We start from the raw sequence: 21210 nt of genomic DNA, 5'->3' as shown, positions 1-21210 counted from the left end.
ATTGTGCCTTTTAAATAGTGAGATTTAAATTATGAACTTTCCTCTGCATTTATATTCGAGTAGTAATTATTTAATAACAGTAGTATTGATTAGTTTCCATGGCAGTCTGATAGCATTCTGTTAAGTGCAGATATTATGATGATGGGAGACACAAAGGATATAGCCCTTGCCTTTGAGGGCCTTTTAGTCTAGGAGAAGAGGCCATCCTGAAAGGAGAGGCCTAGGTCACAGTGCAGTGTGGATGTGTGTGGGCTTTGCACAGATTGTACAGAGGAAGATGCAAGCTCTTTTACTCTGGAGAGAGTGGTTATGTGAGGCTTCACCATAGCGATTCTACAAGGAAGAGCAGGACTTCCCTAGACCAACAAGGGAGGGAGGGCGTTCCTGAAAACGGGGCTCCAGGTGCAAAGGCACAGAGGTAGAGACCATTATGGTGTGTCTGGGGAATGCAAGTGGGTGTAGATGCAGGATAGATTTTGAAGGGGTGGAGATTAGGAGAAACAAGACTGAGATAGGAAGAGCCAATGTATACATCAGACACCAAGACATACCCTTTTTGCCTGTATACAAGGGGGGGCTGCCAAAGCGATTTAGACAAGAGTATGAAGTTCAGATTTCCATTTTATAAAGGTTGCTCTGCCAGTCATCTGGCAGATGGATTGGAGGCAGGGAACCAGCTGGGGGCAATTGCAGTAACGGAAATGGGGGATGACCAGGTCCTGGGCCAAGGTGGTCTCCATGGCAATGGAGGCAGGGGAAGGAACAGATTCAGGAGGTTGCAAGATGGTGAAATTTTACAGGAATCAGCCGATGATTCAAGGTAGAGGATGAGATGGAGTCTAAGATAACGTTCAGTTAATGACCTGGAAAAATGATGTTGCCGTTTCCTGAGGCAGGGAATAAGGAAGAGAAGATAGTGAATTTGGTTCTGGAACATTAAACTTGAAGTGTCTGTTTGTCACTGAGGTGCACATTTGGTGCGGAAATTTGAAATCTGGTTCTGAGGCTCAGGAGAGGGAATGGGTTAGAAAAAACATTTAGGAGGCCTCACTGGCTCAGTGGGTAAGGCTGAGATTGCCTCGGGATGTATGAGAGTGAGAAGAGGATAAATAACTGAAGCCTGGGAAACATGGCATTTAAAAAGGCAGGCAGGAATTCCCGTTGTGGTGCAGCAGAAACGAATCCAACTAGTATCCATGAGGATGCAGGTTCAATTCCTGGTTTCGCTCAGTGGGTCAGGGAACCAGCGTTGCTGTGAGCTGTGGTGTAGGTTGCAGATGAGTCTCAGATCTGTGTTGCTGTGGCTGTGGGTGTGGCCCTAAAAAAAAAATGGTAAAAAGGCAGGCAGATGACAAGAGAGAGTCCAAATAGTTCAGATCTGAGAGGAAGGAAGAGAGATCCTGAGAGAAATCAAGGAATGAACAATCAATAGAGTCAACTGTTGGGCAAAATGAAGTAGGGACTGACAACTGAAGCTGCCAGTCAGACTAGCAAAGCCTTCCTGAGAGTACGTTCTTTGGAATGACAGAGTGGAGACCAGACTGCCATGGACTGAAGGATGAATGGAGCATGAAAAAGTAAAACACAGGAGGCTCTTTCAAGTAGCTTGGCTTTGAAGGGTGATAGCTAGAAGGAGCCAAGGGTTGAGGGGCCACTGAAGACCAAGAACTAAAGGGAGGAGCTGGTCACAGATATAGAGGGGGGAGGGGAACCATACAGAAGGGGGAATGCGAGTTACAAAATATTGGGTATAAGACAGGCTACAAGGCTGTCTTGCGTATCACGGGGAATACAGTCAATATTTTGCAATAATTGTCAATGGAGTGTAACCTTTAAAAAGTAAACTGTTCTTGATTTTAAAAAAATAATAAAATAAAATCCACCTGAAGTATGGAAAAAAAATAAAGGGAGGGGTTGATGGAGAGGAGGAAAGGGCATAGCAAAAAGTTGAGGGTCCAAGGGCAGCTGGGATCTGTGCTTTAGGTGGAGAGATTATCCTTAGATTCAAGGACATTCAGCACAGGAGAGTAAGGACAAAGCCTATACCTTTGTAGACTTGGAGAGGGATTATGGGAGTGAGTTCATATCTGGTGTCTCCAATTTTATTATGAACGTCAAGACAAGGTGTGACGGAGAGTGGTAAAGGTTTGAATTAGCCTCTGGAAAGACTGGAAGAAGAATCTAACCAGTATTGTATAAGCGTATAGCGGCATGTTTCTGAAAGCACTGGTCCACCCTGACATGTAGGTTTGTTTAGCTGCACTTTCCAGCCTGCCTTTAAGGGGAGGACACAGACGAATTGAGCCAAGTTAGGCTCATAAGGGAGGGTGGGAGATTGACACGTGAGGGCTGAGAGAAAGAAAGCACTGGTAAGGAGTGGTCAGAGTGGTGTATTAAGGTATCTGGAGAGGCAGGAAATGGGTCCAGAAAGGAAAACAAGGTAGGTAATGGCTGCGGTGAAAACACAGGGTCAGGCATATAGAGGTATCATCAGGTCACAAGCATCTATGGTTGGAAGAAGGAAACTGAAAGGTGGAAAGAATATGGAGGTTGAATCTTGAACTTGGAGAAGGGACAGCCTTGACTGGTGGCAGAATGTAAGAGAGGGTCTTGGAAAGCCGTGTAAAAAGAGTGAGCAGATGAAGTTAGTAGAAATCAAGGAGCTCCAGGAACCTCAGGGCTGCATGGTGGGTGGGCTGTCTAGATAAGCTCTGAGGTTCTGCAGATTGGTGGGGTGCTTGGGATGGAGAGGAAGTCTCTACAGCAGGACCCAGAGTCTAAGTGATTTAGGAAATGCCAGAGCCAAAGAGGAGTGAGGGGAGGATGTCCAGCTGGGCTGGGCTTCAGAGATGGATGTGAGGATGGGTCATGATGTGGAGGTGGTGGGATGCCCCTTAGATACTGAGGTTCCTTAGTACTTAGCACTTGGGGTGAGAAGTATCTCCATCTGAGAAGAATGCTGCAGTAGAGTTCCTTATACAAATTCAGATACCAGTCAGCCTCTTGGCGGGAAATGGGCAGTGCATTCAAAAGTAATAACAGAAAAAATTTAACAATGGACAATTTATAAAGACGCAAGTGGGGCTAAGGTACTTAGATAAGGGAAGAGGAAACTCCCCAAGGCTGTGGGGGGAGGGTTGGTATTTGTCCTTGGACCTGAAAGGGCAGGAGGATGTCAGCAGGAGGGTTGCAGTACGGAGGGCTGCCTTTGATGGAAGATTACAGTTACTGACAAATTGTTGGAAAGGAAACCAGGGACAAAAGGACCCCAACCTTTCTCCTCTTTCCCTCTGATCTCTTGCTGGTGCTTCCCATGGGTTGAATTCAGCTGGAAGCTCAAAAGCAGAGAAGTCTGATTAATGCATTTCATAGGGATCAACCTCCTCCTATAGCACAGATGTAGATGGAAAATAGATCAAAGGAGGGGCTGGGCAAACAGAGGGTTGAGCTCAGCAGTGGAGATAATCCAGATAATTGAGAGACCCATGAGAATTAGGAGATGTACAATGAAATAAGGGGTTGAGGAAAAGCTGGCTGTCTCTGTATGGAAGGCGCTCTTGGTCCTGAAAGCCACACCTTGCCTGGTAACTTGTGGTGGTGATGGGTGCACAGGTGCAAGGGGTGGGGGTGTTTAGTTCCCGGTTTCAACTGTTGTTTTCATCGCTGTGATTAATGAATTAAATAGACTTTACGCTACTGAATCTGCCCTGTAAAATTTTGCCCTTTATTCTGATCTCAGACAGTTCTGTATATTGAAAAATAATCAAGGTTCACAGAAGCAGTTTTCTACATTTCAGAAACAAACAAGCTGACATTTGTGAGAAGACAGCGTTGCAGAATGATTCCTGTGTTAGAGAAAGGGCCACAGCTGCCTTCTCTTGACACCCTGATATCCATGAACATTTCCACCATTCATGATATTCTTGGGAGAGGACTTTCTTGCATAGCTCTAGCCATAGTTCCATGGCCACACAGGATCTTGCTTTCCTACCAGTTTAGGGAAAAAAAAACAAAAAACAACTTTTTTTTTTCCTATTATGGCTTTTCAAAATCTGAAGTCAAATGGAATTAAAAATTTTCACATACTGCAAACTATAGAATGTCATTTGATTGAGCAGGACAGTCCTTGATCGAAAGGTAGATTAAAGATGCTCTTACATTCTTTGGAAGCTCTGCTTTGTGTGTGTCACCTCTGCTGTTGACCTTGACCTCAACAAGAGCTCTTCACACAGAAGAAAGGCACAAGTGAATGCTCTCTGGTAGCTTACAATGTCAGTTATTCTTACTAAGTGTGCTTTGTCTTCAGTATTGCTAATAACCTTGCCTCAGTTTTTATATATGAGTGACTTTGGGTGACTACAGTGGTTCCTTGCTTTAAGAAAATGAGTGTTTTCTGAAATGTTGTGGGTAATTTACAAAGAACCCTGGGGAAGTGGCAGGCACAGAAGATCCCACGTAGAACCTTGGGTCTGCTGTTTACATCTGAACTGGGATGACCTCTCAATCTCTTTGTACCTCAGTCGCCTTATTTTGTGAAAAAGGAATAGTTCCTTCTAATGAATGTAGAAGTACTTTGTAAGCTGTCAGAGTAATCCTCAAAACTTACCTTGCACCAGACACATTTTCTGTACTGTCCTGACTGTGAATAATTTGTAGAACACAGGCTACCCCTTCAGCAGAAAGCCTGACAGAGCCCATGATCAATAAATGTCCCCTCATGCAGTTGAGGCTACCTTTGTGTGGTCTCAGGGGGCTATGCACTCTTCCCGTGCAAGACCAAATACTAAATAGTTGAGTTTTCCTGCGCTGGAAGGTCACTCTTGCAACTATTCAACTTGGCTGTTGTGGGGTAAACAGAGCCACAGGGAACACATAAACACCCATGTGTGACTATTTTCCAATAAAACTTTATTTACAAAGCTGGGTGGAGGGGCTCATTCAGCCTATTGATTGTTTGCTCTCCCCAGGTCTAGCTCATTTTAGGTCATGTTTGCCTAAACGCAGTGAGCATACCCTTGATAACTGCCCATGTTAAGGTGAATCTTACTTGCTTTGCCAGAACCAAGATGGAGGGGTGAGAAATCACTAATGTGCTCACTTCTGCTCCCAGGACTTGGTTAATCTTCTCCATCAGGCGACTGGGTGGCTCCATGGGTCTCTGATAATGCTGTAGAATGAGCTGACTTAGACGTGCTTACATTAAAAAAAATTTTTTTTAAATGTTTATGTTTTTAAAAAGTTTGCATTATAGTTGATTTACAATGTTCTGTCAATTTCTTACTTTCTGGAAGAATCCTATTTGTCTGCCAACAGTGGCAGAAACTGCTAGTTGTCTACTACCAAGTCAGTTTCCTTCTCTTTATAAACAGAATCTGGAGGATGGTTAATGTCCCCAGCCTAAAATTAGGCTTCCCAGCTGTCTTAATCCATTTGGGTGGCTACAACAAAATACTGCAGACTGGGTAGCTGATAAACACCAGATCTTTATTTCTCATAGTTTTGGAGGCTGGAAAGGCCAAGATCAAGCCCCCAGCAGGGCCAGATGAGGGCCCTCTTCCTGGCACAGAGATGGCTTCTGGCTGTGTCCTCACATGGTGGAAAGGGTGAGGGATCTCCCTGGAGCTTCCTTTGTAAGGTACTAATCCCACATCTGAAGGCTACCTAAGCACCTCTCAAAGGTCCCAACTTCTAATACTATCATTTTCAGGAGTTAGGAGTTCATCACCTGAATGTGGGGGGACACAAACATTCAGACCATAGAACCAGCCTCCTTTGCAGGAAAGGCCAAGAAAATTTAAGTGAAAGGAGTTGGAAGGAGTCTTCTGGGAACCAATTTACAAAAGACTGACTTGGATGGGAAGTGCCTTCTTTTTGCCTTTGCCCATTTTCTTTTCTGTTTTCTGGAATGCGGATGTAATGGCTGGAGCTGCTATGATTATTTTGTAACTTTAGGCAAATCTGAGGGGGAAAAAAACATGGTAAAGTAGAGAGAGAGTAGTTTCTTGGGACTGTGATGACTACCTGAACTGCCTCCAGACTTCTTTTACATGAGAGGAAAGTATACCTCTATCATTTTTAGAGAAAACTAACCTGTTTCTGTTATGAGTAGCTGGAAGCAATCCCTACCCTGGTGTTGACATTCTGATGTTGAATTTCAATTCATTAACACTTCTTGGTTTTCTGGAAGTATCAGTTAAGAGCACACAGGTTGAAAATAATTATCTGGGTTTCTAAATGGCTATAAAAAATTAAATAGAAAAATGATGCTAAAAGAAGCATTTTAGGTGACTGGAAAATAATTGCTAAGTAGGTAATTTTGGTGACTAATGCTGCAAAAGGGCAAATGGCTTTTACACCCATCTAAAAAGTGGAGGAAGATGTACACTTGGGGTCTGTCTTTGCAGTGGGTTTGAAATCACTGAGGCCAAGGCCTCATGGCACCTGAAAAACAGGATGTTTAGAAGGAACATGTTTGGTTCTAAGAGTGTAATAGAAACCAGGGAGTTTGGGAGAAAAGTTTTCCTTTCCTTTCTTTTCCTTTCCTACCTCCTTTTCTTCCTTTCCTTCCTTTGTTCCTCCCTTCCTTCCTTCCTTCTATTTGCATTTTGTACACAAATCCAGCCAAAGCTTTGCTTACCTTTATGTAGTTTAGATATTTTCTCACTCTGCTTCTTTTAAGTTCTGGCAGACTGCCAGAGTCAGAATAGATTGCAAGCAGTTTCCTGGTAAAAACCCCAGAGACATAAGGCAGAGCAGAGGGGAAGAGTGAGGTGGAGAAGGAGATGGCAATGAGAGAGCTGTTAAGACAGCTCCTGCATTTCCCAGGGGACACTCGTTAATGACAAGGACCCCATAACCCCTGGGGCCTCCGTGTTTATCAGACCTGGGTTTGTATCATATTGTGTTCATTACATGGATCCTTGAATATCATGCTAAGCAGTTTTCCCCACACTCTTTCATAGCCCCAAATGCTGCAAAGGCTGCTAAATGTTGATGAAATTCTTCTGAGAGAAGAGTTTTACTGTGCTTCTCTTCCTAGTTCTCATGGGAAGTCAAGGCTCTCCTCACACTGGATTGCTAGTTATTTTACCCAGGTAAAGGCAGATATCTAGGTTCAACACAAACCCTGCAGGAATGAGCTTTTGCCAGTTCTATCAGGCGTACTTTTGGCTGCAAGTTGCATTGACCAACAACGGATTAAGCAAATAGGAGCTTATGTTTTTCATATGACAGGAGTGTCGAGTCAGGCAGTTGCCTACATGTTCAATAGCTCAGTGATGTTAAGGCTCTATGTTGATATCACTGTGATTCCCTTGGCTCTTTCCTCGTGATTGCAGAAAGACTGCCACAGCTCCTGACGTCACATTCTTGTTCAAGGCAGGAGGAAGCAAAAGAGAAGTGAGAGCTCTCCCATATCCCTTAGCACTTTCAGATGAGTCTCTTTGGCTGGAGAGACATGGCCACCCAAATGAAGGTGGAAAGTAGCAGAGAAAGCATATTGGAATCAGCTGGTTGGCAATGTCTAGAAAGTCACCTGTAATTCAAATTTAGCAAAGTTAAAACTATCTTGAGGAATGTGAACTCCTTGAAGGGGCCAAGGCTGTCTCATGCTTTGCTGTTGTGTGGCATACAATAAGTGTTCAATGAATATATGTTGAATTCAAGACCAGGACTAGGGTGAGGCAAGGCAGATGCCTAGGGCAAAATATTTAAGGGGATGCTCACTTTCAGGCTTGGGCAACTTCAGAGTTGACATGTGCCAAGTCCTGAGATTTGAGGACCTCCTTAGACCTAGATGTATACTTTACCCAGTCCTGGTCTCAGCCCTGGCTCAATGACTATAAAATGAAATTTAAAGACGATGTGTGTTGGAGTTCCCGTCTTGGTGCAGCGGAAACAAATACAACTAGGAACCATGAGGTTGCAGGTTTGATCCCTGGCCTCACTCGGTGGGTTAAGGATCTGGTGCTGCCGTGAGCTGTGGTATAGGTTGCAGACGCGACTCAGATCTGGCGTTGCTCGGATCTGGCATTGCTGCGGCTCTGGTGTATGCTGGCAGCGACAGCTCTGATTAGACCCCTAGCCTGGGAATCTCCATATGCCGAAGGTAGGCCCTAAAAAGACAAAAGACCAAAAAAACAAAACAAAACAAAACAAAACAAAACCCCAAAACCCGGAAGATGTGTGAAGTAAACACTATACACAAAAAGTTATGAAACACTGTTCTTAAATTGTGCCATACCATAAACATTAAAATAAAGAATTCACATTCCAAAGATCGGCAGAAAGAATAAAAGACTATGATTTAGCAGAGACAGGCTCTAGGGAAACCTGCATATTGACAACAGCCCAAACATGAATTTTGAACACCTTGAGAAACTCTATTTCTGTGCAGAGAAAATTTGGTAGGATGCCAGACTTCAATTACATCTTATTTCCACAGTATACTTATGTTATTAAAGGGAGAGATTAAATACCGTCATACTTTAAATCTTATGTGGAGGTTGGCAATCCAAACAAAACCCAGATGTTTCATATATTCCCACATTCAAGAAATAATTGAAAAAATAATTTGTTGGAAAAAAAGGGGGGAGTTCCTGTCGTGGCTCAGTGGAAACGAACCGGACTAGTATCCATGAGGATGCGGGTTCAATCCCTCGCCTTGCTCAGTGGGTTAAGGATCTGGCATTGCTGTGGCTGTGGTGTAAGCCAGCAGTTGCAGCTCTGATTCATACCCTGTCCTGGAACCTCCATATGTTGCAGGTGCGGCCCTAAAAAATTCAATAAATAAAAAAATAATAATTTGTTGAGGGGAAAAAAAAAACCACCTTGCATATCACTTTATTAGAACAAACTAACAAAGCAAACAAGCAGACAAACACTATGACTCCAAAAGGAAGGGATTAAGTGAAATTGTTCATCTTAACCAGAAGGAGTTCACACTGAGTCTTAAAGTATTGAAAACCCGAGCAAGGACCCCGAGGTGAGAGAGAGTATGAGAGAATATGTAGGAGCCAAGAGTGTCTTGCTTTGCTCTGCACTGCTGTCACGTGCCCTCCTCTGTTGGGAAATCCTCCCAGCACAACAGGGAATATTTTCCTTGAAGCCCTGCCTTTCCTTTTCATTTCATGGGCCGACTCTGATCTCCCACAGCGATTTATCAGCACCTTGTGCAGCTGGTGAACATGGTGGCTTTGGCAGAAGTGGAGGTCAGCCTTGACTCTGCCACTGCCTTGTGGCACATTCTCAGGCAAGGGTTCTGGGTTTTCTGGGTCTCTGCTGACTTCTGTCTCCTAGGACCTTCCACCAGGTGAGGTGAATGGCTGATGTGTGCAGAGCATGGAGCAAGGGCTTGGTTCCTGGCCTGGTTCTAATGGTCATTAGCTATCCTCTCTGCTTGCCTGCATCTCACCCTGAGTTAGTTGTAACCTTCCCTCTAGCCTTTCCCACAAGGTCTTCCTCCTGTCAGTCCAAGGTGACGTGGTCTGTCTTACACCTGAGATTCTCAGTCTTACTTGTGCATTAAAACCATCTGGAAACATGATAAGGCAGATGCCCAGCACTCACAGCTAATTTGCTGTGTCTGGGGTGGAGGGTGGGCATCTTTATTGCTTACTGGTGTCTCAGCTCCCCTGTGGGTCCCAGATTTTTCTCTACAACAGGGCTTCTCCACCTGGGCGTGATCAATATTTCGAACTGGAGAGTTCTCTGTTGTCAAGGGCTCTCTGCTCCCATGCTTAGCAGCATCTCTGGCCTCTACTGTCTAGATGCCAGGAGCATACCTCACCCCTGTTGTGACAACCAAAAATGCCTCCAAACATCGTCAAAGTTCCCCTTGGGGGCAAGATCATACCTATTTGGAATCACAGCTCTGCAATATCACCTGAAGAATCAGCACAGTCCCTCACATAGCCAGAGGTGCTCAAGGTCTGTTTAGTCGAAGGAAGCTCAGATAGTTTGATGAAAGAACTCTCGTGACATCAACCACACAGACACACACCTGTCATTATGCCTTTTCTGGGCTTTCCCTGTCTCTCCTGCAGAGACCACAACTCTCTCTAATCTGTCTACATTTTGCATTTCAGTCTCAGACCGAAGACAGCCTAGCCATCGGATAGGCTACTCTAAGCATTGGGATCTAGTATTTATTCTGGAAAGGCACTTTCTCAGGGGAAACTTCCTGAGGAACCACGGGGTATTTGCCATCTACCACGTTATAAAAACTAGTTTTTTGAATGGTTTGGAGCCCATAGATGTGGTATAATTTTCCCCAATCATTGCCTTCAAACGCAGTCCATTGTAGTGAAGATCCACCTCTGTTTTGCCAATTGCTGGCTTTAGATGCAATCCAGCATTGAAGAGAAAAATGAAAGGATGTAATTCAGCCTGTTGTCACTAGGTGGCAGCAAAGACAACTCAATAAAGTGCCGCCTGGGGCTTGAGCGTTTCCTTCTTTGCTAAAGGTTCAGCTTAAAGTTTTCACTGAACTTAGCAAGAGACTCCCATGAACTCCACTGCGAATCATGAAGAGACAGACCTCAATGCATTTTCAGCTTTCCAACCCGTCCTACAGTGACTGCTGAAATATAGGCAGCTTTGGCAGTGGCAGGCAGCTGTGCTCCTGGACAGTGGGATGAGGAAGCCTTAACTGGATCCAGCTCCATGAGACCTGGTGACCATTGCTGCAAGTCTCCTTTGGCTTTGCTGCTGGGGGCTCTGTTCAGCCTGTGTCCCAAATCTCCAGGCCTTTGCCATGTGAATGTCCAGTCCTTGGTGGTGAGGGTGGGGAGCGGCAAGAGCTATGTGTGGAGTTGGTACCCCTCCCCTCAGTTGCCCTGTGGTTACTGTCCATCTTGGATCTTTTAATCTTCTGTCTACCCCCCAATACCTCCTTCCAAAACCTATCGCCTGGCTGTCATCAGCATGGCCTCATCTCCTACTGGTCAGCCTGTCCCACTCTTCTATCCCCTTTCCACACTTGATCCAGTGGGGTCTTTTTGTGTGTGTTTGTTTGAAGTATAACTGATTTTCAGTGTTGTGTCAATTTCTGCTGTAGAGCAGAGAGATCCAGTCAGACACAAACATAGGTCCTTTTTCTCATAGAGGGGTCTTTGACAGTCCAAGCTGCTGCTACCTCACTTGAAACCCTTTGTGGTTTCCTGTTGCTCTCAGTACGGAATCCAAACTCGCTACTGCGGTGTCTCAGGCTCTTGGGAAGCTGATGTCTGCTTACCTGCCCAGTTTCATCTTTCTCCACATTTCCACTTTTCAAATTCCCTCTCACTATCCACAGATCTGTCTCAACCCTTAAAAATACCCCTATTCTTCAATCCTACTGAAATACTTGCATTTCTCTAGTTACACTCTTTTCTCTCTCACTTTGGCCTTAGCACTTGGAAAACAGACACTTTCTCTCTTCCCCAGGACCCTTGTCTGGTGAACTGCCACCCCCTTTTAGGGTTAAAGCTTAGACATCACCTCTTCCTCTGACAAGTTTTGAGGAAGCTCCACTTCAAGGCTGTTTAGCTGCCTCTTCCTGAGTTGCCCGCAGCTTAGCTGTGGGGTAGCTGTGAGCTCTGTCTGTCTTGGTCCCTCTTTCCCCCACTCCTAGCACAGTGCCCACGCTTACTAGACGTTTCCTGCAGGAACGACCCAACAGGCTCCTGACCCCCAGACATACACTGAAGCGGCGCCAACGCGAGGTGGCGCTGCGGCCACACGCATGGGGCAGCGGCTGGGGGAAGGCCGGGGCGGGGGGGGGGGGGGGGGCAGCTTCTTCCCTACCCTGCACAGTAGGGGCTAGATGGGCTTTTGTCACCAAGCTCTTGCGCAGTGATCTGAGAGGGTCTTCTGGAGTCAGGGACACTTGTTCAGTGCTGCGATGTCGGTGACAGATGTTTGGGAACATTGTTGCCCCCGGTGCCTTCATGCAAACTTCAGAGGCTCGGAGTGTCGCTTTTCTTCACCAAAATTCTACCCCACCCTGCTTTCTTCCAAAGCCCCAGTTCTTAGCAGTTGTTACCTTTCCTGCCCTGCTTAACTAGGGGGCTTCAGTACTCAGATGTAAGATTGTGAGCTGTTCATTCCAGGGCTTGTTTCTTGGCGTAATCTTTCTGCACTGGTGCCCTGAAAATAGCACACAACAAATATTAGCTATTTGAATGAACTGGGTCATTCAATACTTAGACAGTGTAGTGAACATGGGCATTTCAAGTACCATGGTAGGCTGGGCGGCGGGAGAGAAAGTATTTTTTTTTTTTCTGGATATTTCAGATTAGACTAAAGAGGTAAATGCTTGCATGGCCCCAGGGTAGGGTGGGGTGCCCAGGTGCAGTGGGTGGGGTGCCTTCCTCGGTTCCACCCTACTCTCCTGTGAATGGGGGCCATCAAATTGTGCTTTGAAATGCTTTTGTGGTATTTCACAAAGGTGGATGGAGGGATACAAAGAACCCTGCTTGGTCAGAAGTCAGGAGCTTTGATGTTGGTGAGGCTTTGAGGTTGCTTGACCAACACAAACCCTAGTTTGCAGAGGAGGGGTGGCCTGGGATCAACTTTCAGGGTCCCACAGTCCCAATGGTGTGTGAATTGCTATGAGTCACACTGACTATGGGACCAGGGCAAGTCACCCAATTTTTGTGCTCCCCAATTTCTTCATCTAGAAATATGAATCACAGGAGTAATTAGCTCATAGGTTTTTTAAAAAATTGAGATGAAATTCCCATATGGTAAAATTGGCCATTTAAAATATATAGTTCAAATACCTTATTACACAACCACCACCTACATCAAGTTCTAAAGACTGTCATCACTCCAAAAGGAAACCTGTATGTACCCGTTAAACAGTTACCCCCCCATTCCCCTCCTCCCAGGCCTTGGCAACAACCCACCTGTGCTCTGTCTCTGAATTTGCCTTTTCTGAGCATTTCATGTAAATGGAATCATACAAGATGTGACATTTTATGTCTGGCTTCTCTCACGGAGCACCATGTTTTTGAGGTTCATCTACATCTTAGCCCCTATTAGTACTTCCTTCCTTTTCATCGCTGAATAATACTCCATTGTGGGGACAGATCGAATTCTGTTCATCCTTTTGTCCACAGAGGGACATTTGGGTTTTTTCTGCCCATTGGCTCTTGTGTACAGTGCTGCTGTGAACATGGGTGTAGGGAACTTATTATAGTCCCTGTTTTCAGTTCAATGAGAGGGTTGTTGTGAGGGCTGGATGCATGCTTACTGCATAGTGGGAGCAGGAAAACAGTCGTGATTAAAGCTGTTACTTTTAAATGCTTAAGGCATGCAAAGAGGGCCCCTCAGGGGTTCTTTCTCTGGCCACAGCTCGGCTCTCAGATTCCGGAGACAGACCTGGCTTTTTCCAGGCCCTCCCCACCCGCTGCTTGGCTGGTGTGGAACGTCAGGGCGGGAGCGGAGGGTGGGAAAGGCAGCGGAAAATCGGGGAACTGAGGGCGGGAGGAGAGCGGCTGAGGCAACCCCAGTAGCGCTGGGGGCGGGGCAGGGGAGACCAGGGCTGGGGTGGGTGTAGAGCAGGCAGGGCACGTGAGGGCTGCCAGTCCCTAAGTCCTGCTCACTCGCGGGAGGGTCGGGCTGGTGCCACTAGCAGCAGATGGTCAGGGGCAGGCAGGGCCCACGAGGGAGGGAACGGAGATGGCTGGACGGCGAACTGGCGGCCTTGCCGGTTGAATCCCTGAACACAGGATGGCGGGTGTGGCCGAGGCCAGGGCCGGCACCTGGGGACCAGCTCTGGGAATTGTCACCTTGAGATCAGGGGACACAGTAGTCACAGGCAGATGCAGGTTTTCAGCGTTAATGCTGCCGGGAAGGCACCTGATCTGGGCCAGATGTCCTTGTTGGCTGAGAGTGTGGAAGGCTCTCAGCACCGCCTGCCAGGAGGGCGATGCAGGCCCCTGAAGGCCGCGTGCTGCCGCCTGGAATTGTGGGAGCCTCTGCTTTCCGGGCTGGAGGAGGCACGGAGGGTTCGCAGAACGATAGCAGAGCAATTTCTTCCTAAAGTGCAGAAAGGCAGCTGCGACTTAGGCAGGGAAACGCCTCCTCTGCCTGGCGTGTGAGGGAACAGAGAACTGTCCCCCTTTGCATCCGCGTGAAGGGCAAGGAGGGACCGGCCAGGTACTGTGGGAGGCGCTCTGGGAAGTCTGTCCTGGCCTGGGCTTTAGATCTGAGGTTCCCTCTCCCTGAAGTTAAATGAGGACTTTGTGGGGAGACCTTCTGGGTTGTTTTGGAGGGAGCAGCCTTGGAGGCACGAATCCGAGGTTTACCCTTGCTGAGGAAAAGAGAAGGTGCCAGCACTTGGGGGAGCCTTTGAGTCAAGGGCAGAAGCCTTCTCACAGCATGTTTTCCTGCGCCTTGAATGCTGTTTGTTTTGCACATCCATCAAGCTTTCTTAACTCCTTTCATTCACAACTCACCCTCAAAAGGAAATTTCTAGAATTCCTCCATTTACTGGGTAGGTGGGCTTATAGAAAGGTTACTATCTTGGAGTAGAGATGGAATTTAAAGATCCTTTAATCCAGTCCTTTCATGTAACAGAGGAGAAGGAATCAGAGGCCCTGAGATTTGCTCAGACCTCACTGGAAATAGAACCCCTGTCTCCAGGCTCCCAGCAAAGTGGCTTTTCCACTATTGTGTGGGTTTCTCAAGCCCCAGCTGCAGAATTAGCACAGTTCCTTGCTCACGGACTCTCCGTGTGGTGTTCCCTCTCTCCTATTTCTGAATGTTTAAAACACATTCAGGAGAGAGAGAGAGTGAAAGAGAGAGAGAAAGAGAAAGAGAGAAAGGAGGAAGAGAGAAAGAGAGGGAGGGAGAGAGAGGCTATTTACCTTTTTCTGTCCTGAGAACCTAGTTAGGTATTAGTGGACACTCACCTATTAATCCAGGAAAACATACTAGTTACTAGTTAGTAGGAATCATCAAGGCCTAAGTGTTGAGAATCTCAGTGAAGACAGAAGCAACAAAAATGTATGTTTAGACCAAAAAGAAGAATATTACATCTGGAGTCAAAGGGAATCTGGGGAATTCTAAATGAAAGAATAAAGCATGTGTATAAGGATGGCTCAAATAGAGTTTAGAGAAATGGGACTTATTTTTTATGGCAGGAGGAGGGCTTCTGAAAGATGAAAGCGGCTGGGGGAATGGCTGGGTATTTAAAGCTATTGTCCAGGCTATAGCGGTCTGACCTTCCCAGGACTAAGTAAGTAAGTAATAAATATGCCAGCATGCACTTGATGTAGCGGAAAATGGGAGATTCTGGGAGGTTTGAGACTGTTCTCAGGAAAAGAGTGAGAGAGCGTGCTGTGAATGTCCTTCTCGGCGGGGTTGCAGTCCCCCTGCCCCGCCAGAGGCAGGTGGGTGGGGAGGCCTGAGCCTGTTGACACGCCATGGGTTCCCTCTCAGATGGCGGGGACGGCGCGCCACGACCGGGAGATGTCAATCCAGGCCAAGAAGAAGCTCACCACAGCCACCGACCCCATCGAGAGACTCCGCCTGCAGTGCCTGGCCAGGGGCTCTGCGGGCATCAAAGGACTTGGCAGGTAGGACCCGGCCTGTGGGAGACCGAGGACAAAGGCAGGGCATGGCCAGGTGACCTGGAGCACGTCATTTCCTCCCAGGGGCTCAGCTCCTTGCTTGTACAATGCAGTTTGGAGGCATTGATCTCGAGGTCCTGTGTGATTTTTTTTGTTGTTGTTGTTGTTTTGTTGTTGTTTTTTTAGGACTGCACCTGCAGCATGTGGAAGTTCCAAGGCTAGGGGTCAAATCAGAGCTGCAGATGCTGGCCATAGCCACAGCCACAGCAATGCAGGATCTGAGCCGTGTCTGCGACCTACACCACAGCTCATGGCCATGCTGGATCCTTAACCCACTGAGCGAGGTCAGGGATGGAACCCTCATCCTTGTGGATACTAGTTGGGTTTGTTTCTGCCGAGCCACAATGGGAACTCCTGGAATGTCACTTTCTATAGTCCCCATATCTCAGACTAAGCCCAGCTCTACCAGGAGCCCAGGATGTGGGCATATTCCTGGTGGCCAGGCTGTCACCGTCCAATCGGAGGACCAGCTTACTTCCCTTCCATACTGTACCACCTCGTCTTCCATCTTTTTCATCCTGGGTCCACATCCTTGTCCTTGGTGCAAATGCTTCCTGAACACCACCCTCTTGTTGGCCCCCTAGCCCGTTCAGTTGAATCTCTCCTGCCACCTACGCCTTCTCTACCCCCTACCCCTACCAGCCCTTCCGCTGTTAACCAGTCTATCATGAACAGACACGGCCCATCCTTGGTATTCTGCTTGAATGTGCCCTCTGCCTCCTCTCCTTTACCGATCTGTCTCTCCCCTAAATTTCTCCTCAATTCAAGTGTTGGCTTCCCTTTCCCCCCCTTTCTATGATTATACTGGGGCTATGTTTCTTTGGGGACACTGAAGTAAAGTGTCATTTTCATCACATCAATCAAGGATGCACGCAAACTATCAACATGAATGATCGCCGTCCGTGTTGCCCTTGATCACCTGGGTGAGATAGTCTGTCTAGCTTCTCTGATAGTTGCTCACTTCCCTGAGTTTTTATATTGGACTCTTTATGGGAATTTCCTATGCAGAGCCCTACCTAGGGCATAGGGAGGATCCTTTCACCTTTTAGGACAGAGAATAAGCATCATTTCTTTGGAATTCTTCTGCAGAAGAAATTTGTCTCCTCTCCCACATTTAGCTGTTTACTTAGTCATTTACTTACACCAGTATTAACTCATGGATACTTATTTTATACTTTGGGTTATAACCCAGCGCTATTTTATTGCCCAAATTGTTCCTATTTTGGTCTTGGGAGCTCTTTTCAGTTGGACTTTTTGTCCCCTTGGATTATCTCCATCAATGTAGGGTTTCCCCCCCTTACTTTCTGGTATAAGATACTCCCAGCTCATCTTACATATTTCCTGCCCCAATTCTAGAATCAGCCATTTCTCCAAGAAGCTCAGCTCCTTTTTTTGGAGAAATGTGTTAGAAACCAAGATCTAGTCTCTAGATGTGCTGGTTCTTACTGGGGTGTTACTTCCAGGTCCTCTTAGCTGATAGAACAAGGAAATATATGTGTGTGTGTGTATGTTTATATATATGTGTGTGTGTGTGTGTGCATGTACACTTTATATGTATTCATCTATACTTGTGTTAAGATAAACATGAGTGTATATTGAAGTCTCCAACTCAAACCATTGCCCCTGCCACATGGATCAGATCATTCTGGCTTATCTAGAAATCCCCATTCCTACAGTGGGAAGAAAGCCTGCCTCCCACCATCCACCATCGAGTCACTTAATTGTTCAGTTCCTGTATGCCAATATGGCAAATGAGAATTCTTAACTCACGTCTCCATGGGAACTATCTTTATTAGCTAGAGTGCAGTGCTTATGTGCAGTTCTTTTCCTCTTTACTCTTATAGACTCTACTCCTTTCCAGAGTTATGAAGTCAGCATCTTCACCCTCCCATCCCCCTTTAGGGAGACTGTCAAACTTTCACAATACAGTTAGAGTCTCTTGTCACAGTCTGCAGGATCCTCTGACCCCCTAAATAATTTTTTCTTTAATGTGCACTCTATAAGGGTTACTCTTGGTCCTGGGAGGGTTTGTGGGCTTTAGCAAATCCCTACTGTCATGGATCCCCCACTGTAGTAACATAGAAAATAGTTTCACTGCCATTAAAAAATCCTCTGTGTTCACCTAGTCTCTCTCCCCTTTTTGTCATCTTTTAACCATCTTTTTGTTTTGTTTTGTTTTGTTTGTTTTGTTTTGTCTTTCTGCCTTTTCTAGGACCACTCCTGTGGCATATGGAGGTTCCCAGGCTAGGGGTCTAATTGGAGCTGTAGCCACCGGCCTACACCAGAGCCACAGCAAATCGGGATCCGAGCTGGTGTGCGACCTACACCACAGCTCACGGCAATGCCGGATCCTTAACCCACTGAGTGAGGCCAGGGGTCGAACCCACAACCTTATGGTTCCTAGTCAGATTTGTTAACCACTGAGCCACAATGGGAACTCCCATCTTTTAACCATCTTTATAGCTTTGCCTTTTTCAATTTTTTTTTTTTTTGATTTTTAGGGCTGCCCTGCGGCATATGGAAGTTCTCAGGCTAAGAGTCAAATTAGGGCTGTAGCTGCTGGCCTATGCCACAGCCACACCAGATCCAAGCCAAGTCTGTGACCTACACCACAGCTCATGGCAACACCGGATCCTTAAACCACTGAATGAGGCCAGGGATCAAACCCATGTCCTCATGAATACTAGTCAGGTTTGTTACTGCTGGGAACAAACTAGGTTGGGAACTCCCTAGTTTTGCCTTTTTCAAAGTGTCATATAATTAGAATCACACAGTAAGTTTTCAGTGATTAAGTTTCTTTTCCAAGAAACTGGGAAGAGGCTCTTCAATCTGGGGGATAAGAATCTAAGACTTTTCTATTTTACTACAAAAAACCCTGAGAGTGGCCTGCGTTTTAAATCTTGATGTTTACATCTTGTTCTCTGTGTCCTTTTTATTCTATTTTTGTGTGTGTGCATTATCTTCAGAGTGTTTCGAATTATGGATGACAATAACAACCGAACCCTTGATTTCAAAGAATTTGTGAAAGGGTTAAATGATTATGCTGTGGTCATGGAAAAGGAAGAGGCAGAAGAGCTTTTCCGGAGGTTTGATAAAGATGGAAGTGGAACAATAGACTTCAACGAATTTCTTCTCACATTAAGAGTAAGTGGTCCATGAACCATTGTGTCTACTGAGCTTGGCTTTCACCAGGTTTAGGCTGGCTATGCTGAGGCTTTATTTCAGAAGCTGTGAGCACCCTGTGGAGGAGATGGGCAGGAGATTGAGGTGTAGGGATTTTTTGGAGCAGTCAGATCACATATCATTTAATGGCACTCAAACAACTGCACACCGTTGAGAGGAATAAGATATTTCATCATGGAAGACACAAGAAAAGCTCATCTGTGTGTGTGTCTGTGTTTTTTTCTATTTATCTAGCCTCCAATGTCCAGAGCCAGAAAAGAGGTAATTATGCAAGCATTTAGAAAGTTAGACAAGACTGGAGATGGTGTGATAACAATCGAAGACCTTCGTGAGGTGTACAATGCAAAACATCACCCAAAGTACCAAAATGGAGATTGGACAGAAGAGCAAGTATTCCGGAAATTTCTGGATAACTTTGACTCACCCTATGACAAAGATGGAGTGGTGAGTAAAAGAGCTTAATCTAAATGAAATTTCTTCTGTCCAATTTGTGATCATAAATGGGAAATAGGCTCTAAGCCCTAAAACATACTTCTACTGTATCTCATAAATAAAAGGAAAATGTTTCCTTGGTGACTATCTAGAAAGCTAAGAACAAAAGTAGTAAAATGTGTGTGTGTGTGTGTGTGTGTGTGTGTGTTTGTGCACATGTATAGGGAGGGGAGTCACAGACCACTAAATACCCGTCACCTGAAGACTGCCGTATTTTGATTAAACATGCTATTTCATGATCGCCATGTTTACCATACATGACTAGCCTAAGTCCAATGACCTCGATGATAATAACACATATTTAATTTCAAAATGAGACCATAGTGCAGTCTGGGGGTTCATGATCCACAAGCCATTTCAGGATGCTGATGTGCCTTTTTTACACGTCCTCAGGAGTATCATTGGTCATCACACTTTGCTATGTGGAAATGCCATTTCAGGGGAACATTCAGTGCAGGGAAGGCCAGGTTTACTTGGGTTTAATCTTTGGTGGGCTTTGAGATAAGCTTGCATCTCCAAAGGACCATGAACTTAAGAACAAAAACAACCACCTTCTCCATTTGTAACTTGTCTTCAAGTTACAAATGCATCACTTGGTAGAGTGGGGAACTGTATCCCCATACCTATATCTTGGCTGAGATGGAAATGTCATCTGCTTTTATCAACAGCCATATGTGGGATTTTTTAACCCAGGACCAGTTCTGCTCTGAGGTGTCCTGAAGGGTATGGTGATGGGGAAAGGAATTCCCTGCGTGGCTGATGCAGCAGCAACCTGGGGAGGGTTACCCCTGATGCCTTTGCCACACTGGAAGGATTCGTGGGACAGTGGGCGAGAAGAAGAGATGGTGGCGATAGGAAGAGGAAAGAAGATCTCCCATTCAGCAGGGAATTTCCCCCAATTTTTTTCTGTGAAACTTCATGGTGAATCTTATGAGTGTGGAGAGAAGGGGGTAGAAAGGAGATCTTTATGTCCTTTCTGCTGACGTTTTCCTGCCAGGGACAGAGAAATACCCTCCACTTTAGTCTGAAGTGATTGCAGAGATAGATAAAAAAGGAGCCCAGATTCTGTAGGGCTGCCAAATGTGAAGGGACAGAAACAACAGAACTGTAGGTTTTTCTTCCTATGTGGCTGGCCTTTGATGTCTGAGATGGCAGTGGAAAAATAGTCAACGGCCATTTCCCCAAATTAGCCCAGCTCATATGGGATCCCAGGGTGTACATACCTCCCTTCTGCAGGTGGTTCCTCCTCGTTGCCAGGGGAAACCTCAGCTGCCCTTTTCTCTAACCCAAGTCAAAGTAGCCAGTTGTTGTGATTCAGCTGATTTCAAGTTCCCACCCTGTCTCTTTTGACATTTATCTTAACATGCCACATTAAGTTCTCAAATACTCATAAAAGTGTTTTTTTTTTTCTTTTTAGCAGTTGCAGCATTTGATGTCACCTGACTTTCGTAGACTTTGTATAAGTCCCCAGCTCTGTGTGTGCTAATCGGCTGGGGAATGGAGTCATAAATGTAGGTTGTTGGCTCCGCTGAAGAAAGGCAGAATCAGACTTTTTTAGGGGGGAATGAAACCCAAAGATTTATAGTTTCAATAAATGTCCCAGATGACTCTTACATCTGTATGTGAGGTCCTTGCCTCTAAAAAGATGCAGAAGTACCTGATTTAATTGCTAAATACATTCTGCACATTTAGCATAATTATGGAGCCAAGTAATATTTAGTGAGCACTTACTATCTCCTGGACATGGTGCTAAGGGCTTTACAGGGATACTCCATATAAAAGGCATAATGAAAACATTACAGAAGAGTGACATGCAATTCAGACTTTTCCATGTTGATTTGTATATGCACAAGGAACTGTTGATATAAAGAACTCCAGACAGAGTTTAAGGCTGGATAACTGGGGAACGCAAAGGAGG

General features: G+C 45.7%; 1 protein-coding gene across 9 annotated transcripts in view; it reads left to right on the top strand.

Moving 5' to 3' along the window:
• CAPSL (calcyphosine like) overlaps window positions 1–21210 on the top strand; it is a 51835-nt gene that overhangs the window by 20083 nt on the left and 10542 nt on the right. For 8 of the 9 annotated variants that reach the window (XM_085002080.1, XM_085002078.1, XM_085002072.1 and 5 more), the window contains 3 exons: window positions 15427–15563; window positions 18584–18761; window positions 19035–19244. In XM_085002080.1, the coding sequence (XP_084858206.1) occupies window positions 15427–15563; window positions 18584–18761; window positions 19035–19244 (525 nt within the window). Of the gene's footprint in view, window positions 1–13997; window positions 14143–15426; window positions 15564–18583; window positions 18762–19034; window positions 19245–21210 lie in introns of those variants that run through there. The other variant, XM_021076986.2, reaches the window with a different exon arrangement.

Source organism: Sus scrofa, chromosome 16 (assembly GCF_054392235.1).
Source record: "Sus scrofa isolate SSC_HxYL_T2T_F1_AM1 chromosome 16, Sscrofa_HxYL_maternal_Yorkshire_Landrace_v2.0, whole genome shotgun sequence".
Taxonomy (NCBI): domain Eukaryota; kingdom Metazoa; phylum Chordata; class Mammalia; order Artiodactyla; family Suidae; genus Sus; species Sus scrofa.
The sequence above is the reverse complement of the archived record's forward strand: the minus strand, read 5'-3'. Positions and strand labels throughout refer to the sequence as shown.